General features: G+C 42.0%; 1 protein-coding gene across 2 annotated transcripts in view; it reads left to right on the top strand.

The window, feature by feature from the left end:
• The first annotated feature begins 231 nt into the window (after positions 1-231).
• Positions 232-27,097, top strand: part of mtmr4 (myotubularin related protein 4) — a 36,910-nt gene continuing 10,044 nt past the window's right edge. The window contains exons 1-7 of one of the 2 annotated variants that reach the window (XM_080482589.1): positions 232-358; positions 2,032-2,130; positions 17,077-17,166; positions 21,587-21,703; positions 23,305-23,387; positions 24,208-24,374; positions 24,795-24,891. In XM_080482589.1, coding sequence (XP_080338715.1) covers positions 2,128-2,130; positions 17,077-17,166; positions 21,587-21,703; positions 23,305-23,387; positions 24,208-24,374; positions 24,795-24,891 — 557 coding nt within the window. In that variant the 5' untranslated portion in view covers positions 232-358; positions 2,032-2,127. Of the gene's footprint in view, positions 359-2,031; positions 2,131-8,808; positions 8,947-17,076; positions 17,167-21,586; positions 21,704-23,304; positions 23,388-24,207; positions 24,375-24,794; positions 24,892-27,097 lie in introns of those variants that run through there. The other variant, XM_080482588.1, reaches the window with a different exon arrangement.

Below are 27,097 nucleotides of genomic sequence, written 5' to 3' on the forward strand. Positions count from 1 at the left end.
ATGTTATCAGTTTTGGTTTTATGATTCCCAATGAAAGTCCCCGGTTCTCAAGACAAGTGAGTCACGAGTGTGTTGTGGGTGTGTGATTTGTTTAGTCCGTGCCCTGTAGTACGGCTTTCTTCACTTAAACAAGCCTGGCACTTACAGAGTGGGAGGGAGAAAGAGAGTAAGCAATAGAGACAGAGTGTGAGGGAGGGAGGGAGGGAGGGAGGTATGTCATGCACTGGATTACAATCAGTGTGAGTTTGAGAGACGGAGACTACTGCTCCTTTGCAAGCCACTGAGCTTTAATTCATCTTTAAACAGGCAAACCTTTCAAGAAGTTGCAACCAAAAGTTGGTTTCAGCAGTTTGTGCAGGTAAGAAGCTACTTTCAGAGTGCTGTTTTGTTGAACGGGCAGGGTTTCTTTTCTTTTTTTTTTTTTCTGTTGTGGAGCTGTGTGCAAAAGGGGGTGTGTCTGTGGAAAAAAGTGTAGGGAAGTGACACGGCAGCAAGGCACAGTGAACACTTTCATGTAGTATAAAGTTGTGTCCTTGTAAATGGTGTATGTGGTCTGGATTTAAGCACATGGAAGTAAACACCCTCCTTTTTATCTGCCTTCCTGTGTTTGTTACTGATTTTATAGTTGTGTGTGTCTGTTACAACTGAGCTTGCATGTGCACAGGAAGAATATTATAAAGTTCTCATCTAAGCTGATTGTTTGACAGCAGACTGTAAGTGTTTCGCTTTCTTTTTGAACTTTAACAGATCACATTTCTGTTATGTGTGGAGCATGTGATGGTTTAGATATCCAGTTTTGTACGGTTTGCTAATCGAAAGAAGGAAATTGATTTGACGTGAGCATTCCTCCAGACACGTTTACACTCCTCACTTTGCGTTCCACTGAGACATTTCAGAAGCTTGCTGTCTACTAATAATAATAATAATTGAAAAGCTGATATCAACCTCAGCATTCTTTGGGTGTGGACATGAGTTTTAGGAGTCTGTGTACTTCCAACTTTATCTGTTTGGCTGCTGATAATCAGAGGAAGAATGTTGAGTCTGCACTTCCTGTAAATCACTTTTTCCCCCTTAACCATGTCAGTCCACCTCCTGTACTCCAAGGTTTCAGACTCCACGCATGTGCCTGCATGCCAGTGCAGGGCTGCATGTGTGTAGCATGTTTACACTGACTTGACCTCATTTGTCCCGAGCACGTCTCGTTGGATGCTCGACACTTCATCAAGGAAGTTTAAAAGCGATTTGCAGTTAGTGTGGATGAACTCGATGAAATAATTGTTGGTTCAATGATTGATCTCAATAAGATTATTGATGGCCCAGTAACCTTTACATTTTTTACTATAGTTGAAGGTGTGTGGGGTTTGCATATTTTGTAACAAGGGAATCACTGTCCTGTGGTAATTGGAGTCGGCAGCAGTGTGAAAAAACAAGCACAGAATGAAACATGGGTATGTTTTAGACCTGTGTAAACATGGCAAAATGCTGCGGTCTGGAGAGTGTTGATCTGTTTTGAGTAGGAACGTTGAGGAGAGGTCATATTTTTTATTTTCACCAGCGTGGTGAAGGAAACCGGACTGAACGTGGCTGCCTTTGTACAGAACAAAAGACCTCTGCTGTCACCAGAGGGTTCTTTCATTGGCTTCAATATTGAAAGCCAGTCTTTGAAATAAAGTTTCTTGAATCTCATGTACTGTTCTTTTCTTCATTTTGTAGCCTTTACTTTTTTTTGTAACAGATTACATCCTCTTTTTGGATTTCCAAAATATAATTGGAAATGTTGTTGGCACTTTCTGATGCCAAGAGAATACTGCCTACTATAATAACTTTGGTCACCATCATGTAAAAAAAAAAAAACCTTAACGTGCCATTATAACATTCCATCCTCATCAGTTTGACTATTTCACGGCAGCCTTTTTAATCTTCATCGTCTACTTCAACCCAAAAGCTTTCAGCTTTTTACACAATCTCACTCCACAACCACCCACATCCACAAGTCTGAAGGTAGCGCGTTTTTTGTTTTTCTGTTGGCAGGAGCCATCGCTGGCCCGGCGGAGCCCAGCAGACAGGAGGAGCGGGAGGGACCTGAAGAGGAGTGCTCAGACTCTGTCTACAGCAGCGGCTGGCAGCATGGTGAGCCAATCGGTGCATCGTGTGTGTGTATATATATATATATATATATATATATATATATATATATATACACACACACACTCTGCTGAGGATTCCTGGTTCCCTCTTTAAAGCACATATTGCTCTGAACTCCCTGCATGATTTCCTTAAGGTGAAAGAGCAAGTCAGGACTTCATTGTCACGTAGGAAATGGCTCCTTGCGGTAGTAGGCCCAAACAAAATGAACTGTGTTACAACATGCTTAACTGTAGCTTGTACTGCTCGGACTCAGTAATTTACCTCAGGACCGCTCAGTGAGGCGTGCATGTCAATAGAAACGGCAAGTTTTTTTCAGACCGGTTAGATCTATCCTGTTGTCAACTTTCTTGAATACAACTTTTATGATTCACAAACAGAATTTAATTTTGAACTTAATAATGAATTTTTAATGAATTTAAAATGTGGCTTTCTTTTTTCCTGAACACCTTTTTCGACTTGGTTGTTTGGTATTTAGGTGATTTCAATATTTAACTTGAATTTATTCTTCAAGCTTTAGAGAGCGCAGGGAAATGACTATCAAGGTTTTAAAGATACTCCTGATCCAATGTTCGAGGTCATAAAAATAAAGCCTTGTGATTAATTTACTGCCAGTTTCAGTATCTTTCCCTTTATGCCAGTGAGGGTTCAGGTAATTGCTGCCATATTACTGACTCCTACTGGCTCTTCATGGTATTAGGGGGCAGTAATGGCTGTCTGATTACTCCTCCCTTGTAAACTGGGAATTCTAGATTTTTTTTTGGGGGGGGGGTGTAATTATCATCAGCCTCTGCTGTAGTCTCCTCAGCAGTTTTACAGCTTTATTGCTCCGTTGGTTTGATTCATGCACACTTTTTCATCCTTAAAGTGCTGTGTATTGGCCGGTAATTCATCTTGCACTGTTTTAGCACCTGTTATGTGCCGTTTATAAAACTCTGGTTTTTGAGTACAGAAAAACATTCTTGGCGTCATTCATTTAACGATCCTCCCCGTACAACATCTTAAGTCGATGATCATTCAGTGCTTCAAGAAAATGTTAATAGTGTAGCAAAGTGGTCAAGGGAAAGGAACCAGTTTCATGAATATAATCTGGGTTTTGTTCATTTATCTGCTGCTTGCCCTCTCTCGTGGATGATGAGGCATTTCAGTTCCGAAGCCAAATTAATTTTATTCACACAGTGAAAAATTGACAATCGAGCTGCTTCAAGCTTCTAAATGCACATTGTGATAATGTTACTCAGAGTTGCTGATTCGTGGATTATTGCTGTAGCTGTGGACCCGAGGGCTGAACAGCTACACATAATGTACAACCTGCAGGGCTCGTCACATCTTCACTTACAAATTAGCCACTAAAGCCTTTTATTTCACTGTAGCTATTGAGTGTATTGGTTAAAATGAGTATACAGCGATTGGATGCTTGGCAGTTTCAACAAACAAATTATTTTTCAATTGGTATCACTACTAAACCCCTTGCCTCTACTTCAGTAAGTGGACTTCACTTAGAATGGGTGATGCTTTGAGAGAAAGAGAGAGGGGAAGCGTCGGTCAGATGTGTGACAAATTCCTCTTGAAACTAACGGGCACAGCGTTTAGACAGAAATAGGAAGTGTAACAGGAGGACGTGCGTCCTGAGGTTCTGGTCAGCTTGATCCACAGAATGTCACGGTGGCCGTGTGCCCAGTTCTCAGCCTTTTTATAGGAGCTCTAGGCTTAATTGATGGCAGGGCCGGTGAGCAAATAATGTGCCCGATGAACCACGTAAAATGGGAATGCAAAACCTCCGGCAGTCTCTGGCTGCTCCCGTGTTGAAATTTAATTTGATGAATTTCTAAAAAAAAAAAATCATTGTTTCTCCGGCCGCCCTCATGCAGAGCGTGTTGTGCTTCAGTGTGTATGTGGGTGTGGTACGCTGTGCTTTGGAAACCACATTCAAAGAGCAATGCCAGGTACACTGAACACACCCAAAATACTTCAACCACTACAACTATCTGCAGTTGATAGGGTATGATTTATAGATGCAGCGTGAAATTGCAAGTTTGCTGCCTGAGTCATTATTTTGCCCCCGTGGCCACACATTGAGGGAAATGTCTTCCTTCAGTTGTTGTTGATCGGAGGGTTTTATTCTCAGGTGGGATTTTGACATGTTTGTTCCACAGGTAATCCAATCTTTTTAATCCCGTCTTGTGAAGCAGCCTTTAATTACTTCCCAGTCTCCAGTATTTTATTTTTTCCCCTGCTGAAACAAAAAGGGAAGTATTAAGTTCATGCCTTTTTCCCGTATTGTGCGCAGCATAATGCAAGCATGGGAAACCAGGACATCAGGGTTGTTTTACCCTGCTGTGCCTTGCAAAGCTCCTTTTTATAGGGGTTTTCATACAATTAGCAAGCAGTTCTACATGAAGGCGAGGTTTCGGTGTCACTTCTCCATGTGATGTCGCCTCGTTACACAAGGATTAAATCACCTGTGTGTGTGTGGGGGGTGTGCGGTTGACCTTTCTTACTGAATCCCCCCTCATTACAATCTTGGTTCGTTTTTTGTTTTTTTCAGAACCTGTTCACAAGTTCTGATGTAACAGAATGATTTCTTTGGCACAGCTTCCAGGGAACCAAGATTTTTTTTTTCTCCAAAAAGTGTATGTTTGTATTTAAAGTAACCCTATCTTTTTGACTGGAGAAAGTGCAACATGTTCTCTAGCAATGTTTTGTAGTTTTGAGGACCCAGATAGTATATTGTCATAATAGACCCTGCAGAGCCCAGACAATGGCTCCAAACTCAAGTAGTGATCTTTTGTAAGAAGACGTATCAGAGTGGATTGTTTTGGACTCGTGATTGTTGATCCTCCAGAAAGGTCCAAGTCTGCTGTAAGTCACATAACGAAATTGAAAGTCCACCGCCAGAGTTGCAACCACCTGTTACCATAACAGGAACAAACTTAACACTTTCGTACATACTGGCTGTACATTGCAGTCTTTTTGATGATTGTTGAAACACATTACCAAAATCTGGACAATGATAATTGTAACTTTTGGAGCTGCAGCTTGATAAGTAAAAAAAAAAAAAAGAAGAGTAGTAAATCTAGCAGGGTTATGCATGTATGAACAGTAAAGTGCAGATGTTTTGTAGAGTTTTAGCTTTGTATGGACTGCTGTCCTTGCGCCTCATGTCTTGTTTAAACCCTGTTTCTATAGCTCTGTGTCAACATGTAGGCTGACACCCTGCTTTGGTGACTCGTTGGCCTCATTTCTTAAAATAAGACCTGAGACCCCCAGGGGCAATTCTGGTGCTCACTTTTGTGGCTGTAGTTCAGACTGTGCCAGACGGACGATGACCATGATTTAAAATCCTGAACGGGGTAACTGAGGGGTAGGTACGTGTCACGCGGGGGCATTTCTCTTTGTCACTCGACACCAGGGCTGTCGAACACATTTTAGTCCAGGGGCCACATGCAGTCCGATTTCATCTTGAGTGCCATGATAACCTTTAAAATTGAACTGTAAAGTTTATATGCGATAAAAAATGTTGTAATTTGAAAATATGAATTTTCACAAAACCAAAAAAACGATTTTAATGAAGTTCTGTTGCGGGATACAGTGAAATGTTGAAGAATATAAATACTAGTTGTTGCATTATGTATGTTTTTACAAACTCGCCCTGACAGCACGGCTTTGAGGCTAGTTGGATGGCAGTGAGGTAGCATCACCAAAATCTCAGCTCAGTGTTGTTTGGCTTCTTTAAAATGTTCACAATTTCTTCGGTGCTTTGGCAGGCTGGATTGAAGCCTCCTGCGGTCCGGTTTTGCTCCACGGGCGCCATGTTTGACGCCCCTGGTCTACACGGTCAAATGAAGGCATTAAACATCCTCTAACAGAAGAGCTTCAGAGCATATAAACAGGTTTCCAACTAAAGCATCAATTTATTCACAAACTATGTCTCATGATCGATTTTGCCTATTTTGTATTGTAAGTCCCAGTAAATCATTAAAAACCGCTTTGACTGTACCTCCCTGAGGAAAAGAATTGATGAGGTGGCATTTCTCTGGGATATCGGAGCTGGGATTTTTCCAAAAGGGAGGAAAAAAAGCTATTATGCTGCAGTGTTTTTCTCCCCGTCACCTGACATCATAAGACTGAAGCTGGCGTAGCTTCTCGTGACCATATTTACAATATCTCCTCCAGCACCTTGAATTTAAAGCACATTGAAACCATATACCAGCAAGAACCTGTGTTTTATAAAGGTTAAGGCTTTTCTGGTTAGTCGTAATGCTTTGTATCACTTCTTTATTTTGCCAGTGGAAATTCACTGTGGGTCACAGGTTTGCCAGGTGACAGGAAGGTGATTTGTCAGTATGTCTCTGCTTGATTTGTGAAACTGCCTCGACTGCAGCAGATTCATGCATCCATTTACTGATTAAATGGAACTTCTGCTTCACACAAGTGCAATACACCATGCCTTCTCCTCTCTAATATTGATCCCAAATGTGATGTTTGCATTAAAGAAGCTGCAATTTAACAAGACTGAAGAATTAAGGCTTATTTTCATTGGCTACTCTTTTATAGACCAAAATGAGGCAGATTTATATTCATTCAATCCAACACATGGGTTTTCAGTACATTAGCAAAATTACAGACAAATGCAATGGCTTTTTTTATTTATTTTTAATCTGACAACAGTGCTATATTTAAACTTGGGAAGTATCTGATAAAGAAGCTGCAATTCAAATTTCGTTTTGTTTTTCCACAACTAAAAGCATGAGCCGAGCTGTGCCGGAATCGCATGTTAATATCAACAGGCTGGTTGACATGATGATTTAATTCTGCAAGAGGTGAAAACTGACCTTTTGTTCTTATGTATTTAATACTATACACCAAGACATTTACAATAACTTATGTTTGGAGAAGCTTCTTTATAATGGGCCTCAATATTTACCATTAACCTAGTGATATCCAATTCGATACCAAAATATTGATATTTCTGATACATGTATGTTGGTTTTTAGATCAATTCTGAAAATATCCATATTTTCATTGTCGTTAATATTTTTAGATATAGTGTCAGTTGTTTTGTTTGCTTTTGCATAAAAGTTAGGAGTTATGCTGGTACTTCCTCTGTATAAATGCCCCTCACATGTGGATACTGAAGCTCATGTCAGACTCTTGAGTTTTCAGAGGATGACAAATTAACACTTGCATAAAAAATAATAGTTTTTTCTTGGTATCTTTTTAAATAACTGATTCGAAAGAATACCTTCCTTTACCTTACTTTCTCTTCCCACATAAGTTGATCTTTACTATCCTTACTGTGCCTGAGCAGCTGTGGTTTTATATATCAGAATAGAAAGGGGATCAGTATTATTATATATATATATATATATATATATATATAAAGAATGAAGTATGAGAAATATTTAAATTTCCAGCTCAATATTTTTATTTTATATATTTAAGTTCACCTACAACAAATTAGGATGGTTGGCATAAATCAAGCTCCCATTGAAGTGAGTCTTTACCATTTCAAAATAAAGTGAATTAAATTGTTCTGCAGTGTGCATCCAGACTATAGGCTTCTTGTAATACGCTATAGCCGTTACGTAACATGAGGTCGTACAGCTGTAGGTGAGTGGCTGTCACGATGCTGCCGGGGGAGGTGGTGTGTGTGTGTGTGTTGGGGGGGGTGCGAGCTCAGCTCAGTTCAGCTCGGCTCCATGTCCTCCTTTAGTATACAGGACATCATCATATACGCAGTGAATGTGTAGTGACCTTCCTGTTAGTAAGTCAAGGGAGGTGCTGAGTGCATTGTGTGATGAGTATACAAAGAGGAACCTCAAAGAAGGAATTTGCAGAATGCTGTGTCACCAGAGATCCAGTCCAGACTCACTCTGCTGAACACCCTCCCTCTGCTGTCCTCTGCCACGTACTCCTCTTCCGCACTCCATCCATTGCTGCCAATACAATCCAACAGCTGGATGTAGAGTTCCCCTGCTCTCTGCGGCGCCTTCGGGTTGCAATTGTCTTTGCGTGTCTGTGTGCGTTCAAGCAATGGCCACAGTGTGCTGCAGTGGATGGTGCACGTGCTGCAGCCGAAGCATCCTCCGGTTGCCAGCCATGCACTTTAGGCTTTACTGCCTGGTTGCTGAGCAAGAAGCATATTTATGAGGAGATATCGGTGAAGGGTGAACGGAGGAGGGAGTGGGGGAGGAGTGAGGGATGAGAGGGAGAAATGTGAGCATGTGAATATGAGAGAGGGAGGTGGATGCGCATGCAGAGGGTGGAGCTTAGCGTCAGGCAGTCCCCTCTGTCTTCCTTTCTCTTCTCGCAGTTTCGCCCCATCCACTTGCTACAGCTGAAAGGGCACATCTGCAGTTGTTTCATCACTTTTCAACCTCGGTTGTAACTCGGCCAATCGGACGGACTGCTGCTCTCGTTCGTACTTCCTGTGGACTATCCTCCCGTTTCCTCGTCGGAGCAACGGGGGCTTTATTCACACGCCGGCGAGCTCCTTTCTGTCCCTCTTTGGGAGCAGTGGGGTGTGGGATCCCTGAATGAGAGCCGGCACTTGGTGGCATTTTGTCCAGCAGCTCCTCCTAAGAAGGTTGAGACGTGCCGACGGCGGGGGTGGGGGGGCTTCGGGGTTGCAGGCAGCCGGTTCGGAGGAGGAGAGGCCGAGAGAAGAATGGTTATGCCGGCTCCTCGTGCTCTGGTCGTGCTGCTGCTCTGTAGGCTGCGTGTCACTCAGGCACAGTCCTGCCTCTCTTCGACATGAGCCTCGCAGGGAGGGTGTCCTGCTCCATGCTCAACTGCTTTGTAAGTGCACACCCTTTTATTCTGGAGCTCTTCTCTTGGTTTGAGACTCTGCTTTTCAAATGGGTGTGTACTACTTCACCCGCTTCGAGGGGTGGGGAGGGGTGTTGGTGGTGGTCGATACACGTGAGCGCTGCAGTTATTAACTAACATCATCGAGTCCATGCAAATAAATGCATTGCCACAGAGCCTTGGAGTGTGAGGTGATGAAAATGACTTTATCTGCCGTTTATCACATCTTGGTACAGAGAGCTCCAAGCTGCTACTTTGATTGGCAGGCGGGGAAGATCGGGAATCTGTCAGGAGTGGGAGGTGGAAATCGCTTGTGCTGCTGAGAGCGAGCACATTGTGCGCTCATTGTGTTGTAGCCTCAACGGTGAAATGCATCCACTGCAGTGGAAGAGCTGCACTGTTGGGCTCTGCACAAAGACTGATGCAGAACAGGTGTTGGCCTTTTCACTATCCTGTCTGAAGATGCAAACCGAGGTTATTAGCTCAGGGTTGGGATACTGTCCGCTTTATGTCCCTAAGCCTTTAGATTAGCCGTTTCCCTTCTCACTTCTGGCCTTTCAGTGCTGTTTACTCTCTGCACCGCTAACTTTTAACGAGTCTTTTTCAGCTCTTATCTTACCACCTTACTTGCCAGCCCTCTTATGTCAGTAGATAGCATTGTATATTCTTGGTTTAAGTCTGTAAAACAATACAAAACTGTTCAGCCAAGATGACTTGGTTTCTTATTAACTGAAAGCTTGTAGTATTAACGGCTCTGCAAGTTGGAGATTGTCCCCCCCATAGCCAGTGTCCACTTATTTTATTTGGTGTAAAAATCTTAATATCTAAATATTGCATCATCTTATTTATTTATTTTTTCAGATGTAACGTCTGTCTGTATTGACATTTTGATCCCATAATGGCACAAGGTGAGCCGTTCTACTCTGGCCCATGTTGCTATTTGATCAGTTTCACTTGCAACTATTTGTTAGCCTGTTTTTAACATTAAAATTCCATTTAGACTGGGTTGTTTTTCATTACAGGGACAGGCATCATGAGAAATTATTAGATGAATTAAATCAGACGATGATGTATGCTAACTTCAATTATTCTGTTCATTTTGGATTTTAGAGAAGACAACTGAATTGGGAGAATGTATGTTCCCAACGGTTCCTTTCTGCATATTGGAATAGTTTGCTGCTGAAAATAGCAGTGACTTGCAGCCACACAAAGTTCCAAGCGGCAGGAAAAAAAACGACACATCCTGCAAATGTTTCACGTCAAGTCTGAAGAAAGTGATTTAGTCCTGATGAAGTAGAGTAGACCAAAAAGAGAACAATGTCACATTAAAACATATTTCAACAACTTAATGCATGCTTAGTCAGCATGGACAATTGTTGGTTCAACATGATTAGAAATAGTCCTGGCAGCCAACAAGTGCACGTATTAACCTCTACCCTTACTCAGCTCGCATATCTCACAAACCATTACATTATCTAAACATTGCAAACTGATTTTGTGGTTATTTTTCAATAAACTTGCCCTAAATAGTGTTATGTATGTTTATTGTTTGACTCTTTTCAATATAAAGACAATAAAAATACTGACACTTGTTAAGACGGCTTGTAAAATGCACTGTGCTGCTGCAAGAAAGGGGGGGGTTCAATGAAATAATGAGGTTTTGTCCTCTGAGAAGCATGAATGTCTCCACAACATTCAGAGGCGATCCATCCTCTGGTTTGTGAGACGTTTCAGTTGCAGTTGAAGTGGCAGACTGACACATTGACAAATGACCAGGCAATGAGCCGACATACTAAATGATTGCTGCTCCTACTTTGTCTAGACAACATTTGGCTTGAGGATTACTTTGTGATGCTAACGTACATGAAAGTTTTACAACAAGGGATGTTGATAGTATTCATTAATTGGAGAGAAAGTGTTTTGAAAGGTCATGAGACTGACCAGGAAGACAGCGGCTGCTGGTTCCTGCTCTCGTTTGGCCTGGTGTTGCACAATTTATGATCTCTCTTTAATACGTCTATGGTGCAGCTGAGTTGGCACTTCTTCTTTTGCGTCAGTGTCTGTATAATTTAGTATCCCCGTCCTCTGTGTGTCGAGAGGCTCACAGTCCTGTCACTCTTCCTGTGCAAAGAAGCAGCAGTGTTTTCATCACAATCTCTACAGTTGTGATCAAGCTCGGTTACTTTTTCCACTATGCAGCATTTCCCTCCCACTGTAATGTGTTGTCTGAACTAAGTGAGGCTATAAAAAGGGCTAATTGGATTAGTCAAGATTTTTCCATGACTGAGATTCTGTTCTTCTCATGACCTAAATGAATCAGCAGTGAAGGCAGACGCTTTAAAGAGACATGTTTTGGTATAAAAGTTTAAATTCAGTCTGTCTTGAATTCATGGCTTCACAAACCTTCCAAATGTGTATCTGTCTCTTCAGCCATCAGAGTTTACTTTGCTCTCTCCACACATGTGACTTGAGCTACTGGCATCTTCAATAGGCCTCCATATGGTTGACCAAATATTATGTCATGCAGAGCATGAAAGTACAATGTACTGAAGCAATATGTTAATTGCATTACTGTCGGTTGTTTTGCCATATTTTCATTGTCTTGGTCAATATTGTGAGGAGAACCATCAGACTTGATTTTTGAAGTATAGTAATCCACAACTTGAGTCCTTTTGTTCCACCTTGGTCTGAAACAAGTTTCAGCCTCGCCGTCCCTCCAGCCCTCACCTTATCTTTGATCGACGGTTCTCCACAAAGTGTCTCATGTCATCATGCAGCTGGTAATGTGACGGCAGCCTCGGTGTCCTCCATATTGCCTCAGAAATATGAGCATATAAAGTAACTTTCTCTGAAGTGAGCATATACAACTATACTTGTTGTTAAACTCAGTGTTTGGCATTATTAAGCATGTGTTTGTTAAACGCTCTTTGTTGAATGAACTGCTAACTTAAAGAAGACCCTGCTGGTGTGCAGTTTTTCCTCGGTACTTGGAGTTCAGCCCAGTTTAAACACAAAAATTGGATTGATGGTTCTGAGCATGGTGGTAAATTAAATATTAATATCAGAGACGGGACGGGGAGAAAGGAGTGCATTTAAAGAGATTAATCATACTCTGCCATTGATCTTGACCTTTACTTACACGGTCCTCCCTAACTGCTCAGATAAGACTGCTTTTGTCCTGGTTGTTTTCATGTTGGAGCTGGTTTCTTTCATTTTGCCACGTCCATGTTGGCTCTTTGTAATTAAAGGTCATCCTTGATATTCCATCATTGTGCTAAGTAGTGTCTGCCTCATTTTCTGTCCAGTACATCAAATCACAGGACATTTAAAAGTAGACCGTGTGTGTGTGTGTGTGTGTGTGTGTGTGTACGTATCCCGGAGGTCACCTCTGGAGCTTTGTACTACAGTTGTGCAGATTAGAGAAGCGGTGCACGATGCAGTCAGATTAAGTAAATAATCTGGTGAGTGAAGACAGCAAATTGTCACCGAAAGCTTTTGGAGTGAAAAGATCTCTACATTGGGGGTTGTATCCATGGTAACCAGACACTTATTCATGAAGTCTGTGCCAGTCATTTGAAGTCTCTACCTTTTCTACCTAATGTCACACTGCCCTTGTTTTCATGTTTCCATTCAAGTATGTGCAGAAACATGTGGAAAGCAGTTGTTCTCACATGTGCTTGTTCGCAAACAAGTAAAACCTTTTAGTGCATTATTGAGGACCTCTGCACGTTGTTCCCTGCGCACGCCGTCTGCTGATCTGCCGTGTCGAGTCTGTCCAGTCGGTTGATTCTGAAGCTGATACTGTTTGGGAAACACGTTATCATGATGTCGCATGTGCTATTCACTCTTGACATTTTTTATTCGAGTTCATGGAGGCGTACGTGTGTCTGTGCGTGCACGCCTGTCAGGTCCAGCATTTTGAACGCCGGTTGGACAGAGGTGGGGGGAGGGTGCGGAGGCTCGCAGCAGTGACGAAGCAGAAAACGTGTCGGGCACAGGACAAGCTGTGCTCCATCTTTGCGAGTCGGGTGGCAGCGAGAGCATTTTCTCTTTTGCTTTTTAATCTTGTGTAAGCTGATTGTCTTTGGATACAATGCAATGGAGCAAAAATTGGTAAAGAGAAGTGCTTCGCTGCTTGTATATTCTCCCAAATGTAATGACTTTTAAGCCCCATCTTAATAAAGTGTCCTCTCCTGTGCAGACACGAAGCTGGTTGTCCGGGGACAAAGGGTACAGTCGCTGTAACTTTTCCTCCAAAAATGGCTACCTTGATGATGTCTGTGCTTTATAGCAGTTTGGTGTGTCTGACATTTTCAGTCCCTTGTTGTCTCTCTAAACTGCTGTGATAACTTGCCTGGACAGAACTGTACCGTTTCCTAATGGGCAAGCTGCACAACTTTTGGTCAGTTTACAGTCTAGTACAGTGTGTTCTGGCAGTGCTCTTAGAGAAATGCTGCATCGGGGCTGCTCCATCATAGAATTGTATAAATGGTGCCAAGTGTCTACCAGGTAGTGCAGCACAAGATGTATGGCGACCAAGAGGCTGGCTGGATTATTGATGTTGTGCGTGTGTGCCCGTGTGAGTGATAATTGAATGTCGGCTCCTCTCAACTGATTGGCATTGAATTTTATTGGAGGGAGGTTCTGTAATAGAAACATATGCAGTAATTTACGATGGCTGTCCGGCACGCCACGGTTAAGTTTATCCAGGAGCAAATGAGTCCATGTCCGGCTGGAGGTTAAGGCTGCCCAGCAACAGTGTTCTGAGCTCAGGCTGTTATGACCTGAACCTCACAGGATACCTCTGACTGATGGCCACTGTCAAGCTCCACCCCGTCTCAGGTGAAATAAGAAAAATTGATGATGTGCCGCTGCTTCATCAGTTTGATGCTGACAGCCGACTCGGGTCAAAGGTGGCGAGATTAGTGGTGTTGTACTTCAAAGAGATTTGGAGGCCCTCAGACCGGTCTGGAATTGAAGGTTGAAATGAGCATTATCGCTTTAGTGAAACATGTTTAAACTGAAGCTCTAATAATGAGATTTGGTGGAATGGTTAGTAGCGTTACTCTTGTCATAGCACGCCGTATTTTTGTGGTTTGAGACCATAATTACAATGTTTAACAAATTAGTAGTGAACTTTATGCCCTGATGCATTCTAAGTCAGTTAGTTTTCTACGTCGTCTGCTTTCAGTCTTTCCTTTTTTCCTTCATACTTGCCCTTCAAGCATTAATGTAGTTACAGCTTTGTCCACCATTCATAGCAACAGATGGGCAAAACACAACCAAATCCTCTCACTGTGAATAACTAGAATTTCCTTTTGAAGAGCGATTCATGGGGGCTATAGTTACTTCACAGTACTGCCCGAGAGTCTGTAGGTGAACATGCAATATGTGATAATATTGAGTATCGCAATCACATGATTTATCATAAATACAAATGTTAATGTCTTTGTTTTGGCAGTCGACCTTATTAATAACCGTTGTCTTTCTCCAGATTAACACCTGCTGTGACTGGGCTGTTTATTTTCGTATTTTACGTGACAACTTACCGTTCGTGCTAACTGTTAGCAACATGGCTTCTGCTCAAGGCTTCACTTGAGAGGAGTAATTGAGACATTAAGAATTTCAGTGACATTTTAAATGAGATTTTCACACATGGCAAACTGCATTTGACTTGAGTAATCCGACAGGAAATGTTCAATTCCTTATTTGTCTAGTTCATTAAGGTTGCAAATGCTGGTGTGCGTCTTTTAAATCTAATTGTGATTGATATTTGTGCTAATTATTTTGATGCAGTGGTTGCCAATAAATGGCAATTGGCTTCAAGTTTTGCCACGAGAACCTTTCAGTTGTGAGAGATATTTCAGGAGCGTGTTGACGACCCCACTGTCCGGTGCAGATCTCCATGTCTGCCATCAGCTCCGCCATTTGGTACAGTTTATGTTGCAGAAGTAACTGGTCGACTGGCTTTGTGTAGTGACTGACCACATTAATCTCCTCCGCACTCCAACTTCCTATACCTATAAAAAAGCCATCATGGCAAGAAAAGACGCTGCAAAAGAGTCTTTATCCAAACACCTTGACACCTGTGATTTATCTGCAAGAGCTGAAACACTTCCTATCATTTTCAGCTCGATCAGTTTGATTCTGTGAAATGTATATCTTTATTTATATATATATATCTCAGCAACACAACAAAATGTCCAGAGATATAAAATTTTCCATTATACTATATTGGGTCATGAGTTCAGTTGGTTATAGATCTAATTTTTTATGATTTACACTCTACTAGAATAGATTAAACAGTTATTTGAGTTGACTGCAATAAACAGTGAGTTATGTTGACTGTGATTTCAGCATCTATCAACAGTGATGCCACATTATTGCGTTTATATTCATGCTTTTGAAATGACACATTGACATATTGGTGTCTTTTAGGGGAGGGATTGTCACTATGGGGACACTATATCCATCTGTTCCCAGTCAGCCCAATGGGTGGCATGCTTATTGCACGGTGTAATTGCAGGCTTAGACCTTTGGATGACAGATGTAGTCTCTATAAACATGGCAGGTGTTCCATGTGGATAGACATCAGGGGGTTTCGTGCTAAAATGTAAGACAGTTGTGTTGTTTTTCCTGAGACGCAACAGCTTTCAGTGAATGTGAAATAAACCACCCAGTCGGGTTATAATTCTTGTTTTCATTGAGAAACCACAATGGCATGAAGTCAGATGGACCCATTTCCAGTGAAGAGTTAGCAGTGGTCAGTCAGCCTGCAGCTAACCTGTTGGTAATTTGTGCTCTGTCGGGGAATAAAACATTTGCATGTAGATTATTATTATTATTAAAACCTGATTGATTGTGAGTCTTGCACAGAAGGAACAGGTTGTTGCTGCACTTTGATAAAGATGTCGCAATACAAATACGATCTAATCAAGCAGTATACCAAAACCAGTATACATGTAAATCAGCTTTATGTATGTATTCACCCAGGGACAATTCCGTGGGAATCCTAATTTATATGATAATTTCTTTGACAAAGGGATCAATGGAGCAAAGGCCATGGACAATGTTCCCTTCTCTCCAGCCAGCAGTGATTGAAGTACGAGCCGATCAGAGTGTTTACCTGGTCTCAGAAGGACTCGGCCCCATTAGAAGCCGCAACGACAGGGTCGACTGCCCCTTTTATTTCTCCCTCGTTCCCATCTCTGCTGCTTCTTAAAGTGCTGCAGTCTAATTTTAGCCAACCATCTAATAGAGCAGGTGTGAACTTGATAAGGCCTCATGGGGCTATTTCATTATCAGCAGCCTCAGAAATGTTTGCATTGTGTTGGATTGTATTGGTGTCTTTGACCATGTCAGACATGGTAATCTGTTACTGAATAGGCTTGTAGCAAGGTAAAGTTTAAGCTCTGTGAGAAAATGCCACTCCGTCAGTCAGGTGAAGTGTGTGAAATGAACTTAATCTTCCTATCTTTGTTTGTCCTGGGTTGTTACACCCCGTCACAAAGTCCACAGGTATTTGATATCTAGTCCCCAGCTCTGTCATGTGCACATGGAGTGCTTTGTCAAAGCAAATACAATATAAATATGCAAATCAAGAATTACTTCTTCAAAGTCATTATTCATCAGTCATGGAAAATGCTCTGCAGGATCAAGTAGTGAATGATTTATTTAAAAAAACTAAAACCTGGACTCTGACGCACCATGAGGTGCTCTGCCGGCTGCAGCTCTTTTCAATGAAGTTTTATGTCTCCCGTAGTCAATTCTTAATCTACTTTGTGAGCTAGCTGGTGATGATTGTGAAATCCATCTGGATTACCCCAGAGACGAGCCACTATGATCTACTGAGGATGTTAACTATTTGTTGGAAGTTTTTGGAGCAAACATTTCAATCTGCTTTCTTCTGGTTGAAATTTACATTACCAAAAAGAATTTGGGTGGTCAGTCTATGTTTCTCTTTGTATTCTAAAGCAATAATGGCCTTTAGATTCCCTAAATGAGGTTTCAACATTTTATATTGTCTCTGTACTATTTTTTGTAAATTATTTCATTGTGGGGTTTTTTAAGTTAATCTTGTCTTTGGGCTGAAGTACTTATCAGTCCCTTTGTGTGTGACAGGGTGAAGAGGGGCCTCCCAGTCTGGAGTACATCAAGGCCAAGGACCTGTTCCCCCAGAAGGAGCTGGTGAAGGAGGATGAAAATCTTCAGGTGAGCTGAACAGTACTTTCATAGCTCCGGCACCCGGGTTTGTGTCTGTGGTGAGTTACTTCGATGTTTTCAGTCTTGGCTCTGAAAGAAACCCCAGTATGTTCATCTGACACAACTAATCTTCAGGGGAAGTGAGCTTCTGTGCCAAACCATTGCTGCTTGAGCCACGACCTACTGCCAAAGACTGTTTTTCATCACTCTGCCCCTCCCACTTTATCACAAAATAAAACCTCGTGAGATAACTATAGAGGATTAACTGTTATCATTTGGCAGCTGTTGAACGCAATGTAAAGATCACGTATTGTCGTTTTTCCCAACAACAATCAAAAGGTCCGCAGCCACAGACTTGAATTACATGAACCTTTGCAAGGTCTCAACAAAAACAGAATGAGAGTTTAGAGAACAGGAAATTGACTATGTTGACCAAGCATTTGTTGGTGCAGTTATGTTAGCTACGTAGAACTGAATTTCATATCACATTGACTTGCTTCATATAATGTTCAAACATTTGTACCATTATGATTTCAAAATGATAGACTTAAATATGATTCATGTTCATTTACACGTGATTGCCAAAGAGTAATCCTGTTCTCCAAGAGTAGCTGTTTATTATTTAAAAAAGCTAAATCATTTAAAGTCATTCAAATTAATCTTGGACAAAAAGCAAACCTGCTATACTGCTTTGCTGACCGTGTTCTCCAGGCTAACATCCATCAAAAGGAGTTAAAATGTCTGATAGGTCACTTGATTTTTGCAGGTCAAAATCAAGTTAAAACCACATTATTTCAATAATCTAATCTTCTGTGATTCTAAACCATCCTTCTTGATTTCTAGTTAAAAACATGAGTCAGTAGGATGGATGATCGCGATTCACCAAGAATATCTTCTAAAGAGCTTCTTCAGCCCCCTTACACCTTCTGTAGCAAATGGACTCCCAGCCAGTGATTCTAAAACCGGGGGTGGGGTGGGATCTGAGAGATGCATAGATAGACTATAGCTTCATTAAACCAATGGACATAATTAAAGCTGAGCATCACCAGACCACCAAACACCCTGAGACGGTTATGTAAACCTAAAGAGTTTATCCTCAGAAAATGAACTCATTGTTGCACAATATAACAAAGAACCTGTTTTTCACATATAGTGTGTTATAAAGCCCTTGGTACAGGTTGTGATGGGGGGGGGTCGCCTAGGTTTACAATGGTAAAAATGAGTTCCTCAAGAATAAGGTTGGTAAACACTGAGCTAGGTCATACCGGCACAGCAACTAAACTTGCTGTAAGTTTTCCACATAGAAGCTTGTGTCAGTGCTCATCTTTGATGTGATCTTCAAATGAACACCGACACTGATCACATGCTTGGACCAAATGGATGTTAATCCTTCTTTCAGTGGAAATGTGTACTATAACTGGAATTTGAATTCATAAGTTTTTTTTTTTCTTTTAGACTCCTACGGGAACCTAGCAAACCATTTTATTCCACTTAAATTAACTGAAGAGGATGAGGAAAAAAAAAAAGAGGCTTAAAAGCATTTAGGTCAGTTCAGTGCACAAAATTTGTAATTCTGTTCTGTGGTGAAGATGCCAGTAACAAATCTGGCAACTTGTAGTGCACCCTCTGTGAGGCTGTGTGTGTGTGTGTGTGCGCGTGCTCTCTGGCTGTCTGGTTGTTTAATGGAGCCCAGCATTATGTGTCTGGAGAACTGGATGGAGGAAAGGTGGAAGGAGGAGGGACTCATCCTGACCGTGCTGGGGGTCGCTATCTGTTGTGTTTTCCAATTGAAGCGTGTTTCCACTTGCTTTGAAAAGAGTATCAACCCACTCAGAAGTGGGGTTGTTTTTTTGGGTTTTTTTGAGAATGGGTTATCCTTGAAACGATTTTGCTCTGCTGGAATGATACAAAACCTTGAAACACAAGGTGCAGCGTTCATACGCAGTATGTAAATGTGAGACGTCAGGATGTTTTATATTTGCCCTCGTTCTGCAGTCGCAAACTTTGCTTTTCCGTCCCCTCTATTCACACATGCAGCCACACATTGTCTCTTCTTTTGTTTTCTTTTGCACACGGGCACTCCCATGATACGCTCACTGACAGCTGATGTCTCTTATTACTGCTTTTCCTGCAGCCATATTACAGGCATACCCTGCTGTGTGTGTGTGTGTGTGTTGTCCTGCAACTGCGTTTCTGAGTGTGCATTTTGAACACGTGCGCTTCCTCACTAGCAGGCTGCTTAAACCGGAAGTCACGACTTGCAAGTCAGACAGTGTTATTCACGGGTCTTTCTGCTCACACTCACACACCCTCCCTCTCCCCCTCTGTCTTTTATATTTCTCCTGCTGAAGGCTTCATAGAGGAAACGTGACACAGTATCTTCTGCTGCACTTGCTGGCTGCTCAGTGACTCATGCACCTACTTTTGGAGCACAGCTTGTTTTAATGCAGCTCCCAGTCTGTACAGCATGTTAACTACGGCACAGTCAGCAGGATGTGTTAGCTCTCTTCTACAGCAGATAAGCGCACAACACATAGCAACTGAAAAGGCTGAAACGAGAGCGTGCAACTATTAGAGCTGCATTTGATGCTAATTGGTCACATCCACACAAATGCAAAAATAGTCGCATGTCCTTTCAAATGGTATCTACTGATTTATCTTAGTGCTTTGCTACCAATGTTTAATTGGATTCCTGTAAATGAAGTTTTGCAATTTGAAAAGAAAGAGGGATCTCTAAATGCAAAGTCCCAGTGCACATTGCCAAGAGGGCTGCTGCCTATATTTGGCTCAGTCGGTGTGTGACGGCCGAGTACTACGTGCTCCATTTCCCAAGTTAAGCTGTACTCTTTTCCCCTCATCATGCTTCCTGTGAGCAATTGCGTACACATTTTCAGTTGCGGTAGCAATAGCAGGTGCAGTATTATGTCAGTGGTTTCCATTCTTATTTATTTTGCTCTGGACTAAGACTCATCAGAAATCTGACTCACTGATGGATAAAATGTACAACTCATCTAAACTTTTGTCTGTTTGGTAGATTTCCCTTGATTTGAGAGACAAAAAGTCTTGTTTGTAGGTTAACTTGTAGCCACATCTTCGGTGCGTGTCCCATGAAATGAGGCGCCACTTTTAACAGTGTGGGCCAACGTTTCAAGTAAGCCTGATTTTCTGTCATCTGCTATAATCCCCCCCATCTGCCCCACTGCATCTCTTTTAGCATGCATCCTCTGCGTGACTCAGCAGTGCATGCTAATGCAAAATGAGGTAACGTTGTTTCCAAGCAACTCTGTTGTCCTCTTTTGTGGTCCCCTCTGCCTGTCATTGGCTTAAAGTGGCTAGAACTGTGTGAAGAAGGCCTGTGAGTGTGAAGTAAGACCGCCATTGCACTCTTCCCTTCTTTAACCACATGTTTGACCTTTTCATAGGTAGAAAGAACATGTGTGTGTGTGTGTGTGTATATATATATATATAAGCACACACACTTGAGTGGGAAATGATCTTATTACATGAAGTTAGACTTTAATACCTTCTTGTCAGCACCATTTATAAAAAGAGCTTCATGTTTTAGTGCATCATTTCTATTCCATTGAAGTGTCGAACAAATTAAAACCTTTAGAAATTCAATAAAGAAGCTGCTAATCCGGCTCCACCAAGCAAACTGTAAAACATTTTAAAGATGTTGGGACTAATTGATGTAAGGTTATTGCTGGAACCAAAGTAAAATCTGGGCTGTGACTGCAATAAAACAAAGCGTTTTAATGGACAGGTTGGTATCCCGGGCTGTACGTCGGTACCGGACAGACTCTCTCTGTGTCTCGGTCAGCTCTGCCTCTTGTGTGTCTGTTCATTCAGGCTCACCAACATGCACTCAGCTCTCACAAAGGTTCTTCTGTACAGTGTCTATGTGCTAATTGGACAGCTACACATGCACACAGTTTCTTATGTGCCTCTTTTGTCTTCCTGTAGTATCACTTGGAGTAGAAAGAAGAAAACACACTACTCGTGCGCGTGTGGTTCCAAGTATTGCCTCAAATGAAACTGGATTTCAATAGTTTTTATGAGCCATTGTTTAATACAGTGATATTCTGCACGGTGCTGTAGTGCTAAACTCGACAGCAAGTTCGAGGTTTGAGTCCTGGTTGTTACTGTGTAGAGTTTTTATTTTTGTGATTCCTCTGTCCCGATGTGTTTGCGGCTTATCCAGGGTTTACCCATCTTCGTCCACGGTTGGCTGTTTCAGCTCCAGTTCCCTGTGATCCTAAGTTTGGTGAAAGTGAGAATGAATGAAATGTGTGTGTTGCAAACTCCTCAAGAACTGACATTTCCTTGTCACTCATCTTCAACAATTGATACAATTAAAATTTGATTGGACACAAAGTCGGGTACCATGTTTTATGAACAGATATCAGTGTTGTTGTTTTGTGTTCTACAGGTTCCTTTCCCAGTTCTTCAGGGGGAAGGGGTGGAATATCTTGGCCATGCCGATGAAGACATCATTGCCATTTCCAACTACAGGCTCCACATCAAATTCAAGGACTCTGTAATCAATGTGAGTCCACAACTTGGACACTTAAAAATTAACAACTCCAACATTTTCACCTAAACACAAATGGCACGAGTGTCTGCCCGATCACTGCTGCTGAGCCACGCCACTGCAGAGGCCAATAGCAGGAGCAGGATGTAATGTTCAGTTTGGACACTGATAGTATTTTTCCCTTTGCCCATATAACTTTTATAAAGACATTACTGTGCCAACAAGGCAAATAAACCTGCAAATGTTTTGCACGAGGTGCAGGAAAAGCAGTTTTTGTTGTATCCCAGTATAGAGTTGGCAGATGACTGTTTGTACTCGGATTGCACCACAGGAGCGGCGGGCCTTCTGATCCTAACATGGGAGCGGTTTAATGTGACATCCAGGCTACAAGGGTCCGCCCCCCACTGGCACCGGTGTCCACCATCGTGCTCCTGCTGACGTCAGGCTTTGCTCAAATACAAACGGGCCAATTGTTTGCATTCACTGGCAGTGAAATTCCTCCTTCCCAAATCCCTGTCATCTTTTCCAGAAGGATCTGGCTTCTGGAAATGATGAGGTTTTGAAAAGGAGGAGGCAGTGAGGCCTGATCACTGCAATGTTGAAAACACGGCCTCACCTTGGCTGGCTCCAGCACTGTGAAACAAGACGAGCGCGCTGACAGTTTCTATCCAACTGATTTCCTACCGTGCAGGCTTCTGCCTTGACCCCAGTAACTCAGATGAACTCTGTGTGAATGGCAACGGGCCATCAACTCTCACCCACACCTCTCTTTACAACTCACCTACCTACTTCTGAGCTGTTTTGTTGCCCTTTGCTCGTGTCGGTGTTTGTCTTTCTCTCCATGATTACCAGCCCGGTCATGTGCTGTCGGTAGCACACAGCATGAGCCTCTAGTTACCTTTCATCTCGCAGCCTCTGTGGTGTTTTCTTTCCTTTTAACTCTTCATTTCCCTATGTTTCCTGAATTTCTTTTTGGTTAATATTTATTTTTCCATTTCCTCCTGTCTTGTTGTGTCCTCCCTCCCTCCCTCCCTCCCTCCTCTCTGTATGTACTCCATGGTGTCACTGTGTTTTAGACCTACCCAGGTGTGGACAATGAGATATCTGTGAGTACCATATGATGAAATGCCACCCTCTGCCACAGTCTAGACGGCTTGGTCACAAGATCATAATGCACCTAGGACAAATTGTAATTTACACGCAGCTGGATGGGACATTTTCTTTAAACGGCACACCACAAAATGATGGTGCAAGTCTGACCTTGAGAAGGCAAACTATGAGTTTGCAGTATTTGCTGCCATGGTTTATAATTCCCTACTTAAAAATAAAATGCTGTTTTTAGAAGAGTTTCTACATCTTTACAGCCCTTTCATTAAAATTTTAGTCTCTGTGAAGTGTGTCTGCAAAAAGCTTCCAAAGCTTGACAAGACAAGCTGTTGTTGGGTAAAAAGGCAAAGTTGGCATACGAAAGAAAGATCCTGAAGCTGAGCTTCATGTGTCCAACGTGGGGTCGGTGTGGGCTTGGCCAGAGGGTGGTAACTTCTTTGCAGATGTGCTGTGTGCTCAGACTGTGGGACATTAGGCTGACTGCCTGCGCCCTCTGTCTCCCCCTACAGGTGCCTCTGAGGCTAATCGAGAGCGTGGAGAGCAGAGATATGTTTCAGCTGCACATTATCTGCAAAGACTCTAAAATTGTCAGGTGAGTAACACATACACACACACACACACACACACACACTCTACAGGGTGTCTGCTGCATTCACTCTGATTACAAACAGTATCGCAGAGCTCTTGCCCTCACATGAATCAATAACATAATAGGGAAACTGATTTTAACTTTCTGGAAGAAATTATCGCCTTATCACCCGTAGCACCATTTTATTAGAGCAATAAGGGTTGTAATAACTTTACTTGGCTCAGGAAATATTGATTAATGGTTAAGATATTGGTTAATAATTTGCATTAGCCGTTATTGGGACTGCGTCTTAAGTTCATTCATATTTGTGGTATTGTATGCCAGAGCTTTGGAGTGGAAATAAAATTGTGGATCAAAAGTTAATTCAGTCAAGTGAGAGACACCAGTAATTGGTTTTATAATTTTGTTCCTGGTGCATTTTCCTGACTTATGAATAAGGAAGGACTAAACAAAACCAAAAACTTCAAGTGCCTGAATACCAACAGAACGACCAGAAAGACTAAACGGAATGATGTCAACATGTTTCTGAAGTATGATTTTAATTACATATAATTTAATGGTTTTTTTTTGTTGTTTGTTTTGTTTTTTTTTGTCATTTTTTAATGAATTTAAATTTGATCAAGTCTTACCTGCTTGGTAACATCTGGAAAGTTCAAACCCAGTGCAGCTTTCAGATCCTTGGTGACATCTTGGTTCCTCGTCATTAGGCAGCCAAATTATTGCCCCTTTTTAAATCCCTTAACAGATGGGTTTTTATTTGGCTTTTTTTGTGAGCAAAGTTTGATTCGTTGCATCTCTTACGTTTGCATCATTTGCCCCCCAGATGCCACTTCTCCACCTTCAAGCAGTGCCAGGAGTGGGTGAAGCGTCTGAACCGAGCCATCGCCCACCCGTCCCGGCTGGAGGACCTCTTCGCCCTGGCCTATCACGCCTGGTGTCTGGGAGGCAGCGCTGATGACGAAGACCAGCATGTGCATCTCTGTCGTCCAGGTAGGCACATAAATATAACCACTTTGAACTGAAGTCTAAGAGCACAGAAACCTTGGAGAAAGGTTTTCACAACATTTATTTTCTGATCTGTACTTTCTATTGTTGTTAAAAACTTATTTCAAAGTTTTCTTGTGTTTCTGAATTTGTTGACTTAAGCAGATTAATGAACTACTTTGATTTCCCCCCCAAAAAAAAAAAAGTTTCTGTGACCCATTTTAGTTACTGCAGTATTTCAATGAGAATTTGGACTTTGGAATTGTTTTTGAGATTTCCCAAGTTGATAAATTCAATATCTACCAAGGTCTACACTTGTTCTGTTCTTCACTACATATATTTTGTGAATTTGTAAACACACAATCTTGAGTTGATGATTTGAGTTGGTTTTTCTTTTTCATATTTTCTCATGGTGTGTGTGTACAGGTGATCATGTGCGCCAGAGAATGGAAATGGAGGTGAAGAGGATGGGCTTTGACACACAGAACATCTGGAGAGTGTCCAACATCAACTGCAACTACAAGTATGTCACAGATCCTTCACCATAAATAGCTCAACTCCTCGGTCCTGACAGCCATGCATGTTGTATGGAGCAGTAATAGTATAGATTACTTTCTCTGTGAGGGGCATAATGGCGGTTTGGAAGTGAGTGTTGAGTGGCAGAGGTTGACGGGGATGTCTGAGAGCTGTGCCGGAGAAGATGACTCGAATCAGGCTGGACTAGAAACACTGTCACCACAATGTCACCGAGCACATTGTGTGAGGAACGGCTCGTGTGTTTTTGCACCTCTCGGCGTTGTGTGTCAAAGCTCTGTTGGGAACCGGGACCTTCGATATTGTGTTGAATTACTTCACTTTTTAGGAAGATAGTACTGCATTTCAGGTTTGTATCTTCTTGAGCAACGATGGCAACTGTAATCCATTCGATGAGAGATTTTTCTAACGTTGAGCTGTGCGTTTAGGAGAGTTGTAATGGAAATGATCCTGCAAGGTGGACAGTAATTCTGTTTTCTTTTTGACGTGGTTGCATTGAAGGTTTGTGTAGTGACACTGGAATTAAAATAAAGTGTAAAACAGAGGCCACATACAGCCCAATTTCATCCCGGGTCAGCCGGACTGGTCAAATAGTGCCATGCCAACTTTTTGAACTTTTTCACAAAGCCATTTTTAACCAAACCTCCTGGTGCAAAATGCACTGACATGTCCAAAGAACTGTTGCGTCATGCAGGTTTTTACAATGTCACCCTGACAGCATGGCTTTGAGACCACTTGGATTCAACCAGCATTCATGGCAGTGTCACAATATCTCAGCTCGGGTCTTAGTGTTGTCTTATGTCTCTTCAGAAATGTGTTGGAACAAAAACAAAAAAAAACTTTTCTTTGAAATTTTTAAAGTTTGCTTTGTGGTTTAGCAACAGAATTGAAGCCTTTTCCGGCTGGTTTTGTTCACAGGCCTCATATTTGACACCCATGTTGTAAAAGCTGCATGTGAAAGCTGGTAAAAGTGGGGAAAAAAGTATAAAGGCAGGTTAATTTTCATTTATAGTTTTATGGTCTCAGTCTATGGATGTCTATTTAAAAAGACCAATACATTGATGATTAGCAGCTTCCACTAACAGTAGCTTTGATCCTTGACAATTATTTTAGCAGATCTGATACTGTTTGTGCTCTACAGATATGAGGCGATAACCGCCAAAGAGAGAAATGCTGAGCGCAATAATAACAATAATTATGCTTAAACACAGTTTTCACTTTACCTGCTTTCCGAAATGGACTCTAGGTCGCATTAAACTTGAAACTAGGATTTAAGAGGAACACGCTTCAAACAGGAATTTGAGACTTGACGTGTCTGAATCAACATTTTTGAGTACACACAGGATACGTTTATGTAGTAGCTTCTGTGACTCTGAAGAGTATTAGGATAAGTAAATAAATAATCCAAATGCAAAAGTCGTTGCATTAGTGTGTACTCTAAGCAACTATTGGCTTGTTTACAAAGTTGTGCAAGTTTGATAAGATATGAAGAAATATTGAGGAGAAAGTTAAATAGTGATTTTCTAAGAGATTGCTTTATTACTGTAATCACTGCTTCCTTGTTTACTTCACGTTTTGTGTTACTTTCAAAATGGAGAAACCTGGAACATTGTGTGTTCCTCTTCTTCTCGTCCGATCCCTCAGGTCAACAGTACTCCAAAGTCTAATCCCAAACACACTCGTGAATCACGCTGGAGAAACGATGCACTCAGTTAATGTGTGAATATGTGTACGGTACCTTTAGATCATTGCGTCTTTTCCTGTCCGGGCAAATAAATGCTACGAAAAACTGGGGGGAAAAAAGGTCAGTCTGCTTGGAAGGGCTCTGGAGAGCACATCCTGCTGAGGGAGACAGACACACAGGACAACCAGCTAATTAAACAAGCTGCAGCCTGCTGAGGCCCATGACTCAGCACACTGTTTCACTTTCCCACTCACACACACACACACACACACACACACACACACACACACACACACACACACACACACACACACACACACACACACACACACACACACACTCGTGTCTCTCCCTCCCTCCTCAGACGGTCAGCAATTGGAATTGAAGAGAAGGAGGAGACCAGACAGATGGAGTGAAGCAGCAACACTGTGATTTGTTCTCCGTCAGGACCTGAGAGATATCGATTCCTCGCTGACCCTGAAATCTAGAACATTTTGCACAATGTGTGCAT

This window comes from Lipophrys pholis (assembly GCF_963383615.2).
Source record: "Lipophrys pholis genome assembly, chromosome: 16".
Taxonomy (NCBI): Eukaryota; Metazoa; Chordata; class Actinopteri; order Blenniiformes; family Blenniidae; genus Lipophrys; species Lipophrys pholis.